The sequence below is a fragment of the Megalobrama amblycephala genome, linkage group LG23 (genome assembly GCF_018812025.1).
Source record: "Megalobrama amblycephala isolate DHTTF-2021 linkage group LG23, ASM1881202v1, whole genome shotgun sequence".
NCBI lineage: Eukaryota > Metazoa > Chordata > Actinopteri > Cypriniformes > Xenocyprididae > Megalobrama > Megalobrama amblycephala.
Window position 1 is genome coordinate 3,076,277 of NC_063066.1, and position 21,587 is coordinate 3,097,863.

The 21,587-nt window shown below is 35.5% G+C and overlaps 1 protein-coding gene across 1 annotated transcript in view; it reads left to right on the plus strand.

Annotated features, from left to right (window-relative positions):
* The first annotated feature begins 425 nt into the window (after positions 1-425).
* gfra4b (GDNF family receptor alpha 4b) overlaps positions 426-21,587 on the plus strand; it is an 82,145-nt gene continuing 60,983 nt past the window's right edge. Inside the window, exon 1 of the mRNA XM_048176188.1 lies at positions 426-1,182. Within this exon, the coding sequence (XP_048032145.1) occupies positions 1,140-1,182 (43 nt within the window). The 5' untranslated portion in view covers positions 426-1,139. The remainder of the gene's footprint in view (positions 1,183-21,587) is intronic.

Sequence of the window (21,587 nt, forward strand, 5' to 3'; positions counted from 1 at the left end):
CGATCCGAACCACTGATTCGAAACAAAAGATTCGTAAAGCTTCATGAAGCAGTGTTTTGAAATCGCCCATTACTAGATATTGTTGAATAAAGTCGTTATTTTGTTTGTTTTGGTGCACAAAAAGTATTTTCATCACTTCATAACATTAATGTTGAACCACTGTAGTCACATGAACTGTTTTAAATACGTCTTTAGTTGCTTTCTGGACACTGAAAGTGTTAATTATGTTGCTGTCTATGCAGGCTTCACTGAGTCATTGGATTTCATCAAAAATATCTTAATTTGTGTTCTGAAGATGAACGAATGGGTGTGGAACGACATGAGGGAGAGTAATTAATGACAGAAATTTTAATTTTTGGGTGAACTAACCCTTTAAAAGTCTGCAGTGAATGCTGAAATGTTTTCTGTAAGCAGTGACTGCCTTTGGCTTTCAGTCAGCGTGTGGGACTCTCATTCATCTCATTCACTCTGTAGGCTAATGCATCTGTAGTACTAGAAGGCAGGGAGGGAAAAAGAGCTACTTTGAAGAGTATTTGTCATCATATTTGTCATTTTTTGCAAATGTTTGCGTCATTTTTTCCCCACTAAAATCCACAGTTCAAAGCCGGAGCAGGACTGTTTGATAGCCTCTCTGACCTAATGGCGGTGGTTCAGAACATCTAGACAATTTTTGAGCACTCATCTAATATATACACTCATTTGGTGTCATTTATGTAGGCTGCTCACTAGGTTTTGAGACACAGCTCAGATAGAGCCTCTCTCTCTCTCTCTCTCTCTCTCTGCTCAGAGTTTGATCTTCACTCAATGAAATCTGACTCTTCATTCACTCGTGTTCTAACCCTCGGAGGGAACAAATGTCAATACGATATAATGGAGCAGATGGAGAACTTTCATTAGTGCTTTAATTTCATTTCAAGCTTTATCTGACGAATTGATTGACAGTTTGACACTTGGCGGTGCGGCGCGCGCGGCTGCCCTGCATGTTCAGTGGACGTTACTCTCATTTTGACCATTGTAAGAGTCTTTTACGCGCTGAATTGATATGAAAACAGGACGGCTTTCCTCTGTCGGTCACCTCAGAATATAAAAGAGACAGTTTCGCGGCATTTCGAACCAGTTCTCTTCAGACACGCGCAGAAATGGATCTTATGGGAATCTACCTGCTTCATCTCAGCTTTGCCGGTAGGTGATGTGCTGCATGCGCTTTATCTTCTACTTACCGACATCAAAGTTCTGCAACAGAAAAGCTGATAAAATGCTACTTGTATTTAATTATTGTCTGTTCATCGATCGTTTTGCACCGGCTTCATAGCAGTAGACTTTTGATTGATTAATGAGAATGAGTTAAACTGAGTAAATGAACACGATAACCTGCTTTCTTCTCATTTGGATTCATGAATAAATGTGTTATGCGTTATTAGTCAGCTAATGAGGTGTTTGCTCAGGTGTGAAAGGTTACTGCTTCTTGGCATTTGTTCTAACAGTCAAACATTACTCCTAATAATATGACTGTTAAATATTCCTATCAACTAAAGTTAAACTTGTAATTGCTGCCATAATAAAATCAAAGTGGTGGAAAAGTCACAATCGGTACTTTGCACTTTTTTTTAGACCACTTTGAATTTAAGTAATTAAGTAGATGAATGCATGAGAACAAAGATGTTATGTCATCATAAAATGATAATTAATGCATATGTATATATCTATATATTAGGGATGCATGATATATCGGCCACCATATCGGTATCTGCCCAATAAGAAAATTTGTCCAACATATTAAAGCTTATAAATAATGGATTATTTCCTTCAGCTGAGACACTTCAGATGCGCACTGTTCACCATGATGGTTTTGAATTGCTTGAAATATGATTGAAATCACTTCAAAAAGGAAAAGTACAACGTGCAAGTCTGTCATATCATATAAGCTACATAATATTATAATGAGAACATTGTAATTGTGTGTTTGGGACATGGCTTTAATGGTGAGACTTTTGTTTTTGTAAAAATTATATAAACATTTTGATTTAGATTTATCGGCCAATATATCGGTTATCCACCAAAATTTTCATATCGGTGCATCCCTTATATATATATATATATATATATGGTCACTTATGCATGGGCCAGATCCAAAAGAACATTGATATGTAAAGTCTGTTTCTTTAAAGGATGCATGTGTTGTCAGTGATCTGAAATTTGTAGCCTCAGTTGATTGAATAGCCTGTGTGTTTTAGCAGATTGGATTTGTGCAAAGAATGTCTCTGTGTTGCTGCTAATATAATTAGGTTTTCAGGTAGACTGTCTTTTGTGTGTGTGTGTGTGTGTATGAGAGGATGTATGTGTGGCATTATAACAAGTGCATTTGCATGTTTTGAAAAATGGATTCACAGATGAAAGCTTTGAAAATGAATTCAGTGATGAAACCACATAAAACCTAAAACATAACCATAGCTTTGAAACATAATTTTATTGTGCATTAATATGGCAGTGTGAAAACTTATCCTTATCCCAAATTGGGTCTTTTTCTGACTGGACTGGATTGCTGATTTTATAAGAGTTCATATGAGAGCATAGCATGTAATAGTTTTTTCTTTTTCATTTTTTCTATTAGCTAATTTATTTGTGCATTTATTTTATTTTCACCTTCTGGTTTGTCTATTATCAATTATTCAATATTCCTCTGTAAACTGAACAGAGTCAATCTCTAGAACAGTAAAACATGCCAAGCTGTTGTTGAATTACCTGAAACAACAGAAATAAAGTAAATGATCACTTAAGTTCCCCAAAAATATTAAGAAATAGTGTTAAAATCATCCCACCAATTAAAAAAAAAAAATCCACTTCTATGTAGATGGATCCTTTATGCCATAGGTTCTATAAAGAAATGTCTTTGATTTCATATACGTTCATGTTTCATGGGTTATTTCCATTTTTAAACATAAAGTATGTTTGATGTGACGGGTAATTTTTTTTTGTCCAAAGGCCTTAATAATAAAAAACAAAGATATGACATCCAAAGTATGTGAGGTACTTCATTTGAGATTAAAATATCTTAAAATGAAATAAATGTATATATTTTTTTATTCTGGCATGATTTTATAACATCATATATCAACATAGTGCAAAATGGTATTAAAATTATGTGTAGAAGTCGTTGCTTTGTTATGAGAAAGAATGTCCGGAAAAATGAATTTCATTGATGTCATTCGGAGTAACCGATATAAAGGGACCATTTTGGATCAAGTCATGTGATCAATATCATGTGACATCATTCAGACACCTGCAAAGGACCACATGGTCATGAAGCAAAGTAACTAACTCTCTTTTAACTATTTGAAAAATTCATGTTTTCACTTGATCATACGCATGTCCCGAAACATCAGGTCATTCGGTACAACCGCTATAAAACATGGAAAATGATGTAATATTTTAAAAACTTGTACTAAATATAAAATGTTTGATTGTCCTTTTGCTAGATATCAGCCTGTTAGCATTGTTTGAAAATATCGTCATTCGGTGTAACCAAAAGTGTCATTCGGTAAAACCGAAATTTTGGTTAAACCGAATGACTTTTTTGGTGACAAATTTTGCCCATCATGTAAAAAATGACAAAAGCAGTGTTAATTGATTATAAAAACCACATAATCTCATTGTTAACACTTAATAAAACTCCATTATGTTTTTTTTTGCACTTTTAAAAATGACCCGTTTACAAGCTGTTTAATTCTTAAAATTAAAAACAAAATTAATTAATTAAAACTCAATTCATAAAATGATCCCATGATGGGATAATTTATCTTCCAGAATCTGGCAGTAAAGTGTGGGAGTTCACTTTCAGTCCATCTCTTATCCTGAAATATCCGTCTTGCAGATATGGACTAAAAATGATCTTCCAAAACTGACTGCCAGATTCTGGATAAATTCTTCAAACAGTGGTACAAGAGGATGTTGTGCTGGTCCTTCAGGAGTCACTCTCAAGATGTTTGTCTATAAGGCCTATAAAAACCCAGTCTTCATGTATTTTATAACACTTCAGCTTCTGATTCTGATGAAGAGCAGGTCATTTTTTAGGATTCTTTAGCTAGTCTCTGAGATCCTGACTCCTCGCACTTCTGGAGACTCCAGGTAGGTTTCAGTACTGGGAAATGGTGGCGCTGGAGACTAAAGGGTTCCTGATGGTTTCACTCTTAATTCTTCACCTTAATTCTTAATTATTTTGCAGTTAACATGCTGTTTTTGTATGACCCCACTGACCCAATGAGCATTTTGCTGTCCATTGGTCATGCTTTAACTTTGCAATTTCTAGTATTGCATTAGTATTGCATCCTTCTCATGAGCATTTAATCATTTTTGACTTTTCAGTCTGAGTTAAATCTCTTTTTTGGCTCATTTTGCCTGTAAAAGCAAACCTACCTAATAATTCTGCACACCTGAATATAAGGCATTTTTCATTTCCAGCCTTCATGAACAATTATATATCACTTATAAATGATTAAATACAATATTAATAGTAGTTATTAAGATTAATGTGGTTTAGAATTGGTAAAATGTGCTTGGAAAAAAATATATACTTGCCTAATAATTCTGCACACAGTGTATATATATATATAAATTTAAAAATAAAATGTTAAAAGTCATGAAATTGTGATCACAACTTATTTACTTTACTATAATCTGAGATGCCAAAATGCAATAGGATATTCAATGAAATTTATTTTTAAAACATGGAATTTTTACTTCCGGAAGCCAACTGTTACGCTCCATTCATCCAGCATTCACCCTCCATCCCAGATTCTTTCTTATTCTCCATAGTTATTTCCAATGAGCTTTAGTCATGTCCCATATCTGACTCCCTATATTTTAACCATCAACCTTTCTACCTTTTTCAAACCCTACATATACATTATGTGAACTTGTGAATAGAGGACTTAGCACCAGTTCCGTAGGTAATTCCACTGTCACTCAAAGGGAATTGAAAGGCAGACAGTTTGTCAGCGATTAGCCAAGGTAAAGATCGATTCATGCTCAGAGAGCTTGTAAATTAGGAACTCTATCAATGTCCATTAGCTCAGGCCATGACTGACATATGCTAATTCTGACCTTGTTGTTAACAGAATAATGTCATTATCAGTATTGACATGGATCTACACTGCAATTGATCATTTATGGTCCAGGTTTTCAGAGCATTATGCTTCATAGCTCAGGCTTACTGAAATATGCAGTTCAAAGCCATAATCAAACTGTAGAATTGTAGCCGACAGCTTGAAGATCAGCCTCTCTCCAGCAGCCGACTCAGTGTTTCTGACTGCTACGCTCGACAGTGCCTCTGACGCCACGCGCTTAATCTGCACTCACAGTAATACGATTCTTAATAAAGTGGCTTGCATAAACTTTTAGACTTAAACAATGCCTTGGAGGAACCATTCTGTGGTCCCTACAGAACCTTTCAGTGAACAGTTCTTAAAAGATCAGTTGAAGAACTTTTTAATAATTTAAAGACCACCTAAAAAAATTTTTTTGTGCAATGGAAAATTCCTTCGATGTTTAAAAGGGGACCTATTATGCCCCTTTTTACAAGATGTAATATAAGTCTCTGGTGTCTCCAGAATGTGTTTGTGAAGTTTCAGCTGAAAATACCCCACAGATCATTTATTAGCATGTTGTAAATGCCCATTTTTGAGTGGAAGGAAAAACATGCTGTTTTTGTGCATGTGTCTTTAAATGCAAATGAGCAGCTGCTCCCCGCCCCCTTTCCAGAAGAGGGCGGAGCCTGTACAGCTCGCAGATACTCGGCCAAAAACTAAAATCATCTCTATCACGCTCACTTGACATTGCAGTTCTTCATCATCATGAAATTTTATTATCTGAATGCATTTTAAAGCCATACCAGTCTAAACTTCTGATATGTGGTTTTCTACGGAGCCCCGGACATGACATGCAAGAAAAAAAATTAAATTGTGCACACGATTTACTATTTCGTTCCCTCGATTTACTAATTCATGTGCACGATTTATAAATCAAGGGAACGAAATAGTAAATCGTGCTCATATTTTAGTAAATTGAGGGAACGAATTAGTAAATCGCGCGCACGATTTAGCCTACAATTTTTTTCCTGCATGTCATGTCCGGGGCTCCGTAGTTTTCTGAGCGCGCACAGAAAGCTGCCTGTCAGACGGCATGTCGTGTGAGTATTAAACTAAGTTCTCTTTCACGTCTTATTGCACTTAAACTGTCAAATGCACACAAGATTATGTCAAAAACACAAGTTCAACACAGTCAGTTATGTCTGTGAACGTAAACAGCAGGGAAAGAAATCACATGTGTATATTAGATCTGTGTATTAAAGTGACAGCAGCGTAATATACTGTACTACTGCTGTATCTGCTGTTAATATGAACCAAACAACAAAAGAAAAACACAAAATCACTCACTGCTCTTGACTGAATAACTTTAGTAGCTTTAATAAGAACACACGCTTAAACATGACTCAGGGGAGGAGCTATGCTAATAGGGCAGAGTCGTCAGCAGTCATGGGCGGGGCCTAAGCTTTTATGACATCACATTGCTAGAATCTGGCTTGTTCTGAGACACTGCTTATGATTTATGGTGGATTTTCATCATTATAGGGTAGTTGTGTTCACACACTGCTGACACATTTATTTTTAAACACCATGTAAAAGTGAATTTTGCATAATACATCCAATTTAGGGTTCTTCATGGAACCATAGATGCCAATAAAGAACCTTTATTTGTAAGAGCTGAAATATTGAACTTGTATATCATCCAATCAATGTGTTATTAGCAAAGTAGATTTTATTTCCAATTTTCTTCTGGCCTTGACTTGAGTTTTGAGCTTGTGAAAACCGTGTAATTAAATGTAGGCTGGATTTTGTGGTAAATTTTTTATGTGGTGTAGTACTGTACTTTATGGAAATTTAATTTAAAATGATTTTTTTTTACAGTTGAAAACATATTGACTAGTGGCGTCTGAAAGCATATACCATCGCTTAACAACCTTACAGGCCATGGTTGGTCTGAGATTAGTTGATGTTTGCAAACTAAACTATCAAACTATATGCCTGAACATTTCCTTGCTGATTAGAATGCAGAACAGCTGGACTTCAGAAATCTGAAGTGAATCCCCAGCCGGCTGCAGGGTTAATGTGTGACGTCTAATGGAATACGGTAATACAGCTGTTGTGTGATAACAGCGTTGCATAGGCAGTGATGGTAGAGCATGGTATGCGTTGATTTTATCATTTTATTATTGATTTTATCTACATGACAAATGTGTAGGCCATTCAGTGTTGCAGGCTAACCGCACAGAACTTGCACAGTGTAGGTCTCTCTATTGTTCATTTTATTTTATTGAACAATATCGCAAAGAAAACACATTCATAAGATCATTGTCATTGGTGTTGAGTAGTTGAACTCATAGGAAATTGCTCTGAATATTAATGGTCCAGTTTCTCTGGTGAATCCATAGATAACCCTCACATGCAATGTCTCTGAAAATGAGTAATTAGGTAAAGTTGACTTTGAACAAACCCTTAACCCACGTTACTCGCCCCGCACCTCTTGTGCTGCAGATATGAATGAATTGTGAGGCTTGTTGAGGAGACGAATGCTATTACTTTTCTTGGTAATGAGAATTATGCTTGATGGATGATAAAACATCAACATAGGCTCATCTGAAAAGTGTGCCTCTACCTACATTTCTGCAAAACTCCAAAAACGTACCTATACATACAATTCAATGCAGTTTCCAGCTGAAACGAACACTAGAGGCAGTAAAACACCAACTTTTATTCCTACTTTTATACACAAATTATGATTACAGGAGCAGATTAGCTTATTTTTGCATGGTTCCTTGACATTAAAACACTTACTGTTGTGTATGATGTGAAGTATTACTTTTTGACATTTGCATCACACTTTTCTCACATAGTAAACTTGCTCGGCACCTCACCTGGTACAACATTGCACTTGTGATGTGTAGTGCCAGGTACGAGTCCTGTGAAACTCGAGTCACGATAAAAGAGCCCAAAGACTTCAGCAAATGTTTTTTATCTCACATTTGCTTTTGTAAACACTATTAACCTTTTAGTGCCACTCGCCAGACATTTCATTTCCGAACTGCTGCAATACATAAAACAACCAATGTAATAAAACCTTACCAGATTCATGTTCATCTGTTTCTGATAAAACTGAATGCACTTTTAGCACCAACTTTGAACTTTGAAAGTGTCGTGAAACGTGCAAGAAGCAACGTAATATCATTTTGCAGAAATTATAATGTTTTCCATTGAGCCTGGGTTGCACTGAAGAAGAGGGACTAGAGTCAAATCTAGAGATGGGTTTAGACTCCTGACACCCAACCAACATCCCAAACACCCTAGCTTTCACATGGGAAAGACTGTCTGCAGAAACTGTAAAAAGCTATCGATGGCTTTGGGATTTATTAATATAGATAATATAGATCTATGTTAAAATGTTGTTAAAAAGGCTATATGACCAGAATCAATACTAATGTCCCTTGTCACATTATTCATAGAGTGGATAACAATTTTTACTAGTTGCACAGAGTAATAAGCCATACAGACATATTTCTTCCTGTTGAAAGAGTATATATCACAGCCAGGGCCGCTGCTGGCCAAATAGGTGCCCGAAGCAGAATTGTATTGTTGTGCCTCTCCCTGCCATCTCCTCCAAATGTTATGGAAGTTTTTTAAAAAAAAAATCACACAACTACATTAGGGACCAGAATAGAACTTTAATAAATTGTAATTATTTACAATTGTAGCTACAGTGACATGAAAAAGTATGTGAACCCCTTGCAGAATCTGTGAAAATGAGAATTATTTTAATAAAATAAGAGGGATAATAAAAAATGCATGTTATTTTTTGTTTAGTACTGTCCTGAGTAAGATATTTTACATAAAAGATGTTTGCATTTAGTTCACAAGACAAAACAATAGCTGAATTTATTAAAATAACCCCATTCAAAAGTATGTGAACCATTGATTCTCAATACTGTGTGTGGTCACCTGATGATCCACGACTGTTTTTTTGTTTTGTGATGGTTGTTCATGAGTCTCTTGTTTGTCCTGAGCAGTTAAAAATCTTCCAGCTCCTGCAGATTCATCGGTTTTCAAGCATTTTTGCACATTTGAACCCTTTCCAGCAGCGACTGAATGATTTTGAGATCTGTGTTTTCATACTGAGGACAACTGAGGGACTCAAACACAACTATTAAAAAAGGTTCAAACATTCACTGATGCTCCAGAAGGAAACACGATGCATTAAGAGCCGAGGGGTGAAAACTTTTGAACAGGATGAAGATGTTACAATTTTTCTTATTTTGTTTAAATATCATTGTTTTTCATTTAGTACTGCCCTTTGGAACCAACAGAAGATACTTGCATGTTTCCCAGAAGACAAATTAAGTACAATTTACCTTGATGTTTGAATTCAAAAGTTTTCACCCCCCGGCTCTTAATGCATCGTGTTTCCTTCTGGAGCATCAGTGAATGTTTGGACCTTTTTTAATAGTTGAGTTTGAGTCCCTCAATTGTCCTCAGTGTGAAAAGATGAATCTCAAAATCCTACAGTCACTGCTGGAAAGGGTTCAAATATGCAAAAATGCTTGAAAACTGATGAATCTGCAGGATCTGGAGGATTTTTCTGAAGAACAGAGCTCAGTTTAACTGCTCAGGACAAACAAGAGACTCATAAACAACCATCACAAAACATAAAAACAGTCGTGGATCATCAGGTAACCACACACAGTATTGAGAATCAATGCTTCACATACTTATGAATGGGGTTATTTTAATAAATTCAGCTATTGTTTTGTCTTGTGAACTAAATGCAAACATCTTTTATGTAAAATATCTTACTCAGGACAGTACTAAACAAAAAATAACATTCATTTTTTATTATCCCTCTTATTAAATAAAAACTAACGATTATTTTGGTAATCGAGTAGTCGGTCGATTATTTTGACGATTAACACATGATGCATGAATGTTTTGCCAATCATACATATTTGGGTCTTGGATCTATATTCTACCTGTCACGATAATATAAAACTCTTCTGATATTAAAGTAATGATTACAGAAGAATAAAATAAAGCATATTTTCTTAGCTTTTGGAGCTTGGAAGGGTTCAGTTTGAGCAGATGCATCACTGTCCTCATCGGAGCTAATTTTCCAGCACATTCAGCATCTTATTCGCGAACATATTCTCAAAAGATTTTCAGCATCTTCAAAATCAATATTTTGATGGCTGACAGCTTCTTCACCAGATCCAGTGACAGTGACACTAATATTTGATAACATTCAGTATTTGCTCTGCAGTAAATCAAGATTTTGCTCATGATACTTCCTATTCTTTTGTTTACTGCCTGCAGTAACTGTGAGTGAAACGTCAGGATTGTGTTTCAGACATTGCCACCTTGTGGTATAACTGGTGAATTGTGCTTATTCAGTCATCAAAGATTCAATTATTGTTGTGCAGAAAAAATATGCTTACACTGTTACACACCTCGGGTTGTTAGCGACCCTAACATAAAATGAATGGGAAAACAGGCATTGTTTTATAATTTTATTATTTTTTTCTTGTTATATTGTTCATAATGAATTGATTGAGGAAGGTTGATGATGTCTAGCTTGAATGAATGAGGAGGAGGGTAGTGAATGACATCCCCAGTCACTAAAGAGACAAGGTATGCATTAATCGAGTAATCAGATCATTTTTTTGTGGTAACAAAAACAGACATAAGTGAATATTTGGCTTTTAAATTGACGTAAATCATGTTTCAGCGTGAATTTTGCTTCAACCAGCAGACTAAAATAACAACCTGCGGCAACAAACATGAGGTGGGACGGATGGGAATGGCGTATCCTGTGTTCTCCCAGTTTACCATATTTTTTATATTTATGTTTGAATGAAAGGTTTTTTTTTGAGCCCCTACGCAAACTGCGTACTCTGTGTATAATGAGTGGCCCTTCTAATAAGTGTGCATTTACAACGACCCTAAACCATTTAGCATCCATGCGATCAACAGCATTATGTGCTGCTATTACATATCTCATCTCATAATAATCGATCAAGCACTTTCATTGTCAGGCTCTCCTCATTCTCTGTGATAGCCGATTGATTGCGGTACTTATTGGACTTGATCCGAATGAATCATTCGTTTTCATAATGCTTTTTCTCTTTCTGGGCCGAACACATTTTTAATCTTTAAGCAGCAGGGGCGGCTTTCAGATTTAACGGAGTGCCAGCGTATCATTTGCTCTGGCAGACAGCGGGGTGTTAAAAGTCAGAACGGGTTGTAACGTGGGCTACCTATACTGCCACCTCTATTCTGCTCTTATACTCAAACCTTTGAAACGGTTCTTATGTTTAATTATAGATTCTCTAGACCCCGCAGTTAAGCGGCCACTCTGCCATTCATCTAACGTCAGTCACTTTGATGATTTTGACCTTTCATGCTGACATTGTTCAATTCTTCACATTATCATCTGCCTACAATATTAAACTGTAATAGCTCCAAACAGTACATAATATAAGGAGTCAGATGGAGGCACAGTTGAGAACTGTAAGGTTCCCTGGTTAGGATTAATCTTAGTGGCAGGTCATTTAAAATGGCTGCTGAGCAGTGGAATGGAAATTAGCCCGCAGCCCGAAACACTGTGTGTAGTGGGATATTTGCTTGGAATAAAAGGTTAGATCACTTTCCCCACCAGTCCTGTTAAGAAATTCAGGAGATGGCTCCAGGGTTAGATGACTACGGTGTCCTCTGAGGGCCAAACAGAGGCTCATTAGTTGAGTGATTGTTGACAGGTTCCCTGGCATAGAGAGACTGACAGATAGTGTGCTCTCCTGGCGGATAAATGCAAGGACTACGTTTGCATGGACTGCCATAATTTGGGCTATTTAAACAATTTTCGCAAGACAAAATTGACATGTAGACATGTGCTTTGACATGAAAGAGTAGTAAACATCGAATCAATTAAGTCGGCACAAACTATACCTGACTTTTTAATGGCGGTCTGCAATTTGTTTAGTTTTGACTACTCAAGGTTTAGGGAGTGGATTCGAAATCTCATGATTCAATGTATTCAAAAATCAAATGCGTAGGCCCTGCCCACAACTGCTGACAGACTCTGCCCTATTAGCATAGCTCCTCCCCTGAGTCATGTTCATCTCCTCGCCAGAGCATTTCACAGCAGCGTGTGTTCTTATTAAAGCTACTAAAGTTATTCAGTCAAGAGCAGTGAGTGATTTTGTGTTTTCTTTTGTTGTTTGGTTCATATTAACAGCAGATACAGCAGTAGTACAGTATATTATGCTGCTGTCACTTTAATTCACAGATCTAATATACACATGTGATTTCTTTCCCTGCTGTTTACGTTCACAGACATAACCGACTGTGTTTAATGCGTTTTTGACGTAACCTTGTGTGTTTTTGACCATTTAAGTGCAATAAGTCGTGTAAGAGAACTTAGTTTAATACTCACACGACGTGCCGTCTGACAGACAGCTTTCTGTGCGCGTGCTTCAGATGTGTGCGCTCAAAAAAGTCAGAAGTTTAGACTGATATGGCTTTAAAACATGCAGATAATAAACTTTCATGATGATGAAGAACTGCAATGTCACGTGAGTGTGGCCATGATAGAGATGATAATCAAAAACAAACAGATATTTTAATTTTGGGCCGAGTATCCGAGGCACGAGCTGTACAGGCTCCGCCCTCTTCTGGAAAGGGGGCGGGGAGTAGCTGCTCATTTGCATTTAAAGACACATGCACGAAAACAGCATGTTTTTCCTTTCACTCAAAAATGGGCATTTACAACATGGTATAATAAATGATCTGTGGGGTATTTTGAGCTGAAACTTCACAGGCACATTCTGGAGACACCAGAGACTTGTAAAAATGGGCATAACAGGTCCCCTTTAAGGTCTATTCAGTATTATGAGCAGCTTTAACGTGTTGCTCAGGAGTTAATTTACCCTCCTCCATCCCCAGCTCCTCCTTTTCTTCCACAGTCAGGACTTCAAATCAGACTGTTGTTTATCTTGATTTATGTTGTTACATTAAATTATTGTCATTAACAACATGAATGATATCTGCAATACATTTATGTTAGTTATGTTTGGTTTGGGGTCATTGCTGAACCATATCGCCAATTCCAGCTGTCAGTCATCTTTGACCATATTGGTCCTGACAGAATGTTGTTTAAGATGGCCAGTCAAGTTCAAAATTTGTTAAATGCATCTCAAGACCCCCGTGATCTGTTCCATTCAGCTGTTTTTGAATGCTGAGAGACCAGAGTACCATCAATTCAACTGTATGAAAATCGTTAAATTAAAAATGCATGTTCTCTTCATACCTTCAGCCTGAGATATGCTAGGATAGCCTCCAATACTCCCACGTGGGCCTTTAGAGGATAATGTGAGTACAGAAGAAATGGATGCAAAGGCCTTTAATAAGGAACCTAATATTATATTGAACACATAAATAGTTTAAATATGTAAAATATCGGCACAAAACTAGAATGATGTGCCTCAGTGTAACCTGAGCGCTTGGAGTCACAAAGCTCTCTTTACTCCCTTGTTCAAAAGTTCATAATTAGATAAAAAAATATTGTGAGTGTGAAACATCTACTTCAAAACATCTGACTGTTTGTTGAGATCTTTTGTGCTGAAAATATTTATTGAAGCATTCATCTGACTGCTGTGTTCTGACAGACGCCCGGGAGCGAGCAATAAACAGCAAGTCATAAACAAAAATCTCTCAGCAACACCTCACAAATAAACCTGTGGACTGTGCATAATAACGGGAACATTGATCACAGCGGGCGATTTGATGCCTGTCAGTGTCTTTCAATTTAAAGGAGGTGAATTTGTACAAAGGCACAGTTTTGATGGCCATGGCGGTAGTGCTTTAAATGAGATGAATTAACAGTGTTTTACCAATGCCGATTATTAGTACAATCCGTTACCAGTGTGCGAACACGCTTTAACGTCAGGATGAAATAAAAATTACTTAATGTTACTGAACGATTCATCTACACATGTTTTTTTTTTTAAAAAGACCTCGTAATTTTGAATCAAAAGTTGCTGTAATTGTATTTTTTTCCCTCAGTAAAGCTGTTAAGTACACAATCTTGTACCTTTATCTTTTTGTCTATTTTCAAATGCTTTTTTCTTCAAATCAAAGTTTGTGTAATGTTGAAATTCACCTTGTAGCTATTTGGTTTGTTCATGGATTATGACTCTTTCATTTTCTTAAAAATCCTTATGGGAAAAATGAATGGAAAAAATACTGCCACCATGCAACTAAAAAAGCGGGCGTGACTTATGCTGTACATGTCCAGTCATTTAGTCCACTTAAACCACGCCCCTTTCTTAGAACTGATCTTCCTCCATCCAATCAACAACAGATGGATAGAACCAAGTCCTACAATTGTCACAATTCAGAAGATTTTTCGCTACTTCCATTACATTGCAACGTTAATAACAATTGAACAACAATTGTGCCTTCTTTTAAACAGGTCATTGATGAATGAGGTTTTTAAAAGTGTAAGAAAAACATAATGGAGATATAATTCATTTTGAAGTTTTATTAAGTGTGAACAATGAGATTGTGGTTTTTATAATCAATTAATGCAGATTTTGTCAGTTTTTACAAGATGGACAAAATTTCATACCAAAAAAGTCATTTGGTTTAACCAAAATTTCGGTTTTACCGAATGACACTTTTGGTTACACCGAATGACGATATTTTCAAACAATGCTAACAGGCTGATATCTAGCAAAAGGACAATCAAACATTTTATATTTAGTACAAGTTTTTAAAATATTACAACATTTTCCATGTTTTATAGCGGTTGCACCGAATGACCTGATGTTTTGGGACATGCGTATGATCAAGTGAAAACATGAATTTTTCAAATAGTTTAAAGAGAGTTAGTTACTTTGCTTCATGACCATGTGGTCCTTTGCAGGTGTCTGAATGATGTCACATGATATTGATCACATGACTTGATCCAAAATCATCCATTTATATCGGTTACTCCGAATGACATCAATGAAATTAATTTTTCCGGACATTCTTTCTCATAACAAAGCAACGTCTTCTACACATAATTTTAATACCATTTTGCACTATGTTGATATATGATGTTATAAAATCATGCCAGAATAAAAAATATATACATTTATTACATTTTCAGACATTTTAATCACAAATTAAATGGCTGTATTGGACGGTTAAACCGAATGACCTTTGGACACTTCAGAATGTCTTTATATGTAGGAAAATATAATTAAAACCTTTTGGATTCAATAAAAGAGATCTAGTTGTACTACCTCACATACTTTGGATGTCATATCTTTGTTTTTTATTATTATTAAGGCCTTTGGACAAAAAAAAAAAAAAAAAAGACCTGTCACATCATTGACCCAAATACACTCACATTGGCCATCCCGGCCCATCTCAACTTTCTATCCGAGTTTTTCTAGCATTTTACGGCAGATACAGCAGTCAGAGTATTTGATAGAGCATCTTTGGTGTCAGTAATAGTGCAGGATATGGTCTGTTCCTCCATGTAAATGCAAATCTGAATGGAATGAAATAGAAACTGGAACTAACACACAAACAGCTCAGATACAAAAGGCCAGCAGTCTGAATATTGCACTGCATGTAAACGTATCCGGCTTCTCTGTAACACAACTTCAAATAGAGGGCTTTAGCTGTTTGACAGTGTAAGTGCCAGTTTAAGGTGAACAAACAACCGTAGCCGGAGTCTGTGCTGAAGCCTGATAGTAAGGCGAACACTGGGGGGGGGCTTATGTATTTTCTTAAGAGCCTCAGCGGGATCTTTGGGTTTCTGCTTAGTTCCGACTGCTGCTATGAAGTGTGTATTTTTTACGGATGGCCACAGTGGTGGGAATCTTTTGTCTTGGAAAAATATGTGAATGTTTTGATCTTTTCTGGTATATATATACCAGAAAATGAAAACCTCCTGCCAGTCCCTCCTCCACGGACAGGTCTTCTTTTTTCAGCCATTGACCAGGAAGTGGAGCTTCTGTCTTTGGCTGGATCCTGAGGGAAATAATCTCTTGAATTAGATGTCAGGTCATTTTCTCAACAAGAGCCTGTTGATTTTTTCGGTAAGGGGGCTTCAGAGTCTGAACGTCTTTCTTACATGTTTTTTTTTGGTGTGTGTTTATCTGTCACAGTGGGTTAGATCCATTGACTGATTCCTGCCTTTTAGTTTTTCTCATGAAGAGCTGTTGTCTTCTGGGCCTCCCTGGAGACCGTCTCCTGCATTGATTCCAACACAATCTTCAGCACATTCAAATTTTTGGCTTTGACAATATTTTTAACATGAAAGGCCATTTGAATGGCATCTCAGTAGGTGCTTTATTTATAATACTATATTGAGAAAAAGCACCCAATCATTTTGTTTTGTGTGTGTTTTACCGCTGGAGCCACGGGATATTTGCTTGCATCACACACTGAACCACAAATTAGGTTTGCATTGCGACGTCTGGTGCATTTGAATTTTTTCCTCATATTTTCACCTTGGTGAATTAATGTCAGGAATATTCCACATGCTACAGTACATAGTTTTCTTTAAGCATTAGATACACTTGGTGACAGTCAATTTTCTAGATGTCTTGATTTGTATGCCATTGAATCTCATATGTCACTAACATCAGCGAGGACCAGATTTATAATTTATAATTCAGTCTTTTATTTGTATAATTATTTTATAATTAATAATTTATAACTGATTAATTTAAATCATGTGATTTGTTATTTACTCACCAGTGCCTGTTATACCAGCATTTGCTTCTAGGCGAATATTATTGTTATTTTTCTGTGACTTCAACATTTATTAAAGAATATATATATATATTAACACTACCAGTCAAAAGTTTGGAAACATTACTATTTTAAATGTTTTTGAACAAAGTCTCTTATGCTCATTAAGGCTTAATTTATTTCATAATAAATACAGAAAAAACAATAATATTGTGAAATATTATTACAATTTAAAATTATGGTTTTCTATTTTAATATACTTTAAAAAATAATTTATTTCTGTGATGTAAAGCTGAATTTTCAGCATCATTACTCCAGTCTTCAATGTCACATGATCCTTCAGAAATCATTCTGATATGATGATTTGATACTCCGTTATTATCAATGTTGGAAACAGTTGTGCTGCTTAATATTATTTTATAAACTGTGATACTTTTTCGAGGATTCATTGATGAATAAAAGGTTAAAAAGAACAGCATTTATTCAAAATATAAATCTTTTCTAACAATATAAATCTTTACTATCACTTTTTATCAATTTAACACATCCGTGCTTAATAAAAGTATTAATTTCTTTCAAAAAAAAAAAAAAAAGAAAGAAAAAAAATTACTGACCCCAAACTTTTGAATGGTAGTGTATATTGTTACAAAACATTTCTATTTTAAATAAATGCTGATATTTTGTTTTAACTTTTTATTCATCAAAGAATCTTGAAAAAGTATATTAAAATAGAAAACCATAATTTTAAATTGTAATAATATTTCACAATATTTTGTTTTTTTCTGTATTTTTTATTAAATAAATGCAGCCATAATGAGCATAAGAGACTATATATATATATATATATATATAATGAGCATAAGAGACTATATATATATATATATATATATATATATATATATATATATATATATATATATATATATATATATATACAGTCATCTTATAATCATAAAATCACAATATTCCTCTCGTTTCATTTTCACTTCCATGCAAGTGCTTATTCTTGTTGTCATCCACCATTCTAAAACAAAATATTTCTTACCTGTGGATATTAGCTCATTTTTTAAATTTTACTTTCATCACAGTTCAACTTATGCAAGAAAAAATGTAGAAGGCTTCACTCTTTTGATTTATTTACTCATGCAAATTGTGCAATCCAAAGAAGCCTGTGTGCATTCAGAAAGGAAGGGCCATTGAACAAACTCTGTCAAATAGAGAGAGAGAGAGAGAGAGAGAGAGTAAGTGAGCTGGATAGAGGGTGAGGAACTATGAGGACGTCAGTGGTAGAACAGTGATGGATGCGGTTGTCTGATCTCATTGTAGTCGCAACACAGCGTTGATGACAGCCAGAATGAATGAGCTCCTCATGCTGAACAGCTCTTATACAGTACTCACACACCATGCATGCATTATTTTCCTTTTAATCACTTACTTTCATAGACATAAATTCAGGTTCAGTACCTATGGCATTTAATTAATAACAGGCCACTCAGATGTTTACCCATATATGTGGAAATGTAAACCTTAGCTTATCTGAAAGTGCAGGTACAATACAATTCTACTGCACAGCTGGGCTATAGCACATGATATAGTTTCTAATGTCATATGAAGATTTTGGTTTTAAATTGGTTAATTTTAAATTGGAAATGTAATGAAGTAATCAATCTGGAGTGCTGTGGCACAGTGGTTAATGATCTGATAACTGGAAGGTTGTAGGTTCAAACACAACAAGAGGTGAATCTATCACCAGTGTGCACTTGAGCAAAACAAGTGTGTCACGTTGGCGAATTTTCATGGGCCAAATCCAGTCATTTTTATTTCCTATAAAATCTTCTCACTAAGAAAAAAAGTTGTTCTTTTAAGAACTGACCACTGAAAGGGCCAAAAATGGTCCTTGGCTGCAAAAAAACCCTTTTCAAACCTTTATTTTTAAGAGTTTAGTGTTTAGCTTTTCAGGCTGGATGTCATTATCAGACTTTGCATTCAGTCTAACTGAATCTTGATCATTTCAGAAATGTAAACACAGCTTTATCCATGTCAATTTTTCTGCTTTGTATCCATGTCACATTTGTTAAAGTAACAGTTTCTGTTCAGATTTTTGACTAAAAAAAATTTTTACCTGAAGTGGTCTGCTCTGAGGATCGGTTCTGTGAAGACGCACACTGATAAAGAAGCATTTCTATTGGCCGCGACCTGCATGGCCAATCATGAAAGTTGACCATAAACGCAGAATATGCTGCTGCATTTTTATTCTTTTTTTTTTTTATATTACGCTAGTTGTTTGTGTGGAACTCGGATCGCTTTTGTAGGGTACACTGTAAAAAATTATCGTGATTTTAACGGTAAAAGACTGTAAAAATGCTACGATGATTTCCATACTATATACGGCGAACAACTGTAATAGATCTAACCATACATTTAATGTAATTTTACAGTGAAATACTGTTAAATTTACAGTTTTTTGAAGTAAAAAAGAACAAGTCATTGTATAATTTATAAATGAACTTATATAATGAACTTATTATAAATGAAATGAATTTATAAATGAATGTATAAATGAACTTTGATTCATCATGTGACTCTCATCACCACTGTGTTTGGTGGTTGTCAGTGTATTATAAACATACAAAACAGATATTAGTACTTCAATAGATTGGTAATAGGGCTGCACAATTTATTGCAATTAAACCGCACGCGATTTGGCAAAGGCTGCGATTATTTAATGCGCAGCTTGTCAGAGCTGTACGGCTCTGTGATCAGTAGTAAATGCTTCTCCACCTGAAAGCCAGAGGGCGCTCTCACACAGAAACTCAAAATATGCCCTGCAGCAGAAGAAGATAACACACATCATATCGCTGTAGCTGAATAAACAGAGGATTGAAATGCTTTGATTAATTAAACATGACTAATAAACACACGACTGCCTTATTCTGTGTAAGAAGCCACATCATCTCACAGAAGGACGCTCAACTGTCTTTATGAAGTGAATTTGGAGTAAAAACATGTTATTAAATGCTGTCTTTTGTTGGACAAGATGTTAATAAATGCTTCTCGTGTCTGGAAAGATGTGCTTTTTCAAATGTACATTATAAGCGACTCAAACTCGCAGTGCTTTCAGATGGATTAGCATTTGGAGCCATACTTCATTGACAAGCCGCGCATAAAAAATAATCGCAGCCTTTGTGATTTCATAATCGCACTAAGAATCACGTTTAAGCGATAATCACATTCAAGTTCAATGTCGTTTTTGTATTTTTGTATTGTGCGATATATCGTGCAGCCCTAATTGGTAAATTAACATTATATCAGTTAATGAAATACAGTATTTTTACTGTAAATTTTAGTTAAATCTGTAAAACCTAAAATGTTGCTACCGTATTTTTTACAGTAAATTTCTGGCAACCATAACTGCAGTTTTTTATCATAAATTTAACAGATTTTTTTTTTTTTTTTTTTTTTTTTTACAGTGTATTGAGTGAATAAAAGATAGAAATCCCTTTCATTTCCTTAAAAAAAATCAATCCAGTCTGAACTGGAACTCCACGTTCCCTTGAAATTTCCAGACCTGCATATAACTTGGCATTGGTTTTCAGAAGTACAAATGACATTTTAGCCCTGCAGCAGAATTGTAAATTTTCAGAATAGCATCTTAAATTAAGTCTTTTTCTATATATACAGATTTTTTGGAGCTTTAAAACCCCCTGCTCATGATATGAGTTTATTTATGTCAGGTTTATTTGACATCAATAATACATAAAATGTACCATTGGACTATTGTTGTATGGAAAAGAGCAGCAGGAACATTCTTCAAAACATCTGAAAATAGAAACTCATATGGGTTTGAAATGACATGAGGTGTGTAAATGATGACAGAATTAGTAACACTTTATTTTGGGTCCATTTCTCACTATTAACTAGTTGCCTATTATCATGCATATTACTAGGATATTGGCTGTTTATTAGTACTTATAAAGCACATATTAATGCCTTATTCTGCATAACCTTATTGTACATCCCTAAATCCTATGTAAATGTAACTATTAATAAGCAGTAATTAGGAGTTTACTGAGGCAAAAGTTGTAGTTAATAGTGAATACGTGTTCCCCATACTGAAGTGTGATCCAGAATTATATATAAATATATAGTATTTCACCCAATATATATATATATATATATATACACATATGTGGGTGAAATACTGATTTAACTGTGATTTGTTTTCCAAAGCATTATTCACTTCATTCATAAAAAAATGTCTAAATCAATGTTTCCATGAATGTGCATGGAGGAAAAACGATCCTTGGAGAGTTCTTATCTCAATTGCTCGGATGTTGACTAGGCAAATCCGATATCCAAAAGCATCATGGGTTCAGAGAGCTCCAGAGGCACAAATATAACACACTAAATATATTTAACCCTATATATCTCTCTTCGGTTTGACTCATAGGTCTTTAGACACAGGGTCATGATGCTTTTCGAGAAAGAGACATTTGAGCCTAATCTTGGGTTCAATGGAAATGTCACAGTACCTCATATGATAAAGGTCTAAGGAAGTGCATGCAGGCTTATTGTCCAATGTTCCAGGAATGGAAACAAACCATTACCAGTGCAGCAGACAGAAACCGGCTGGAGGGCACCTGCCTCGCCGAGATGCTGCTGGATTTACAACATCTGCTCGAGTCAGGAAAAGGCCGCAATGTCATGATTAATATACCGTCTAGCTGCGCTCGCTGTACACAA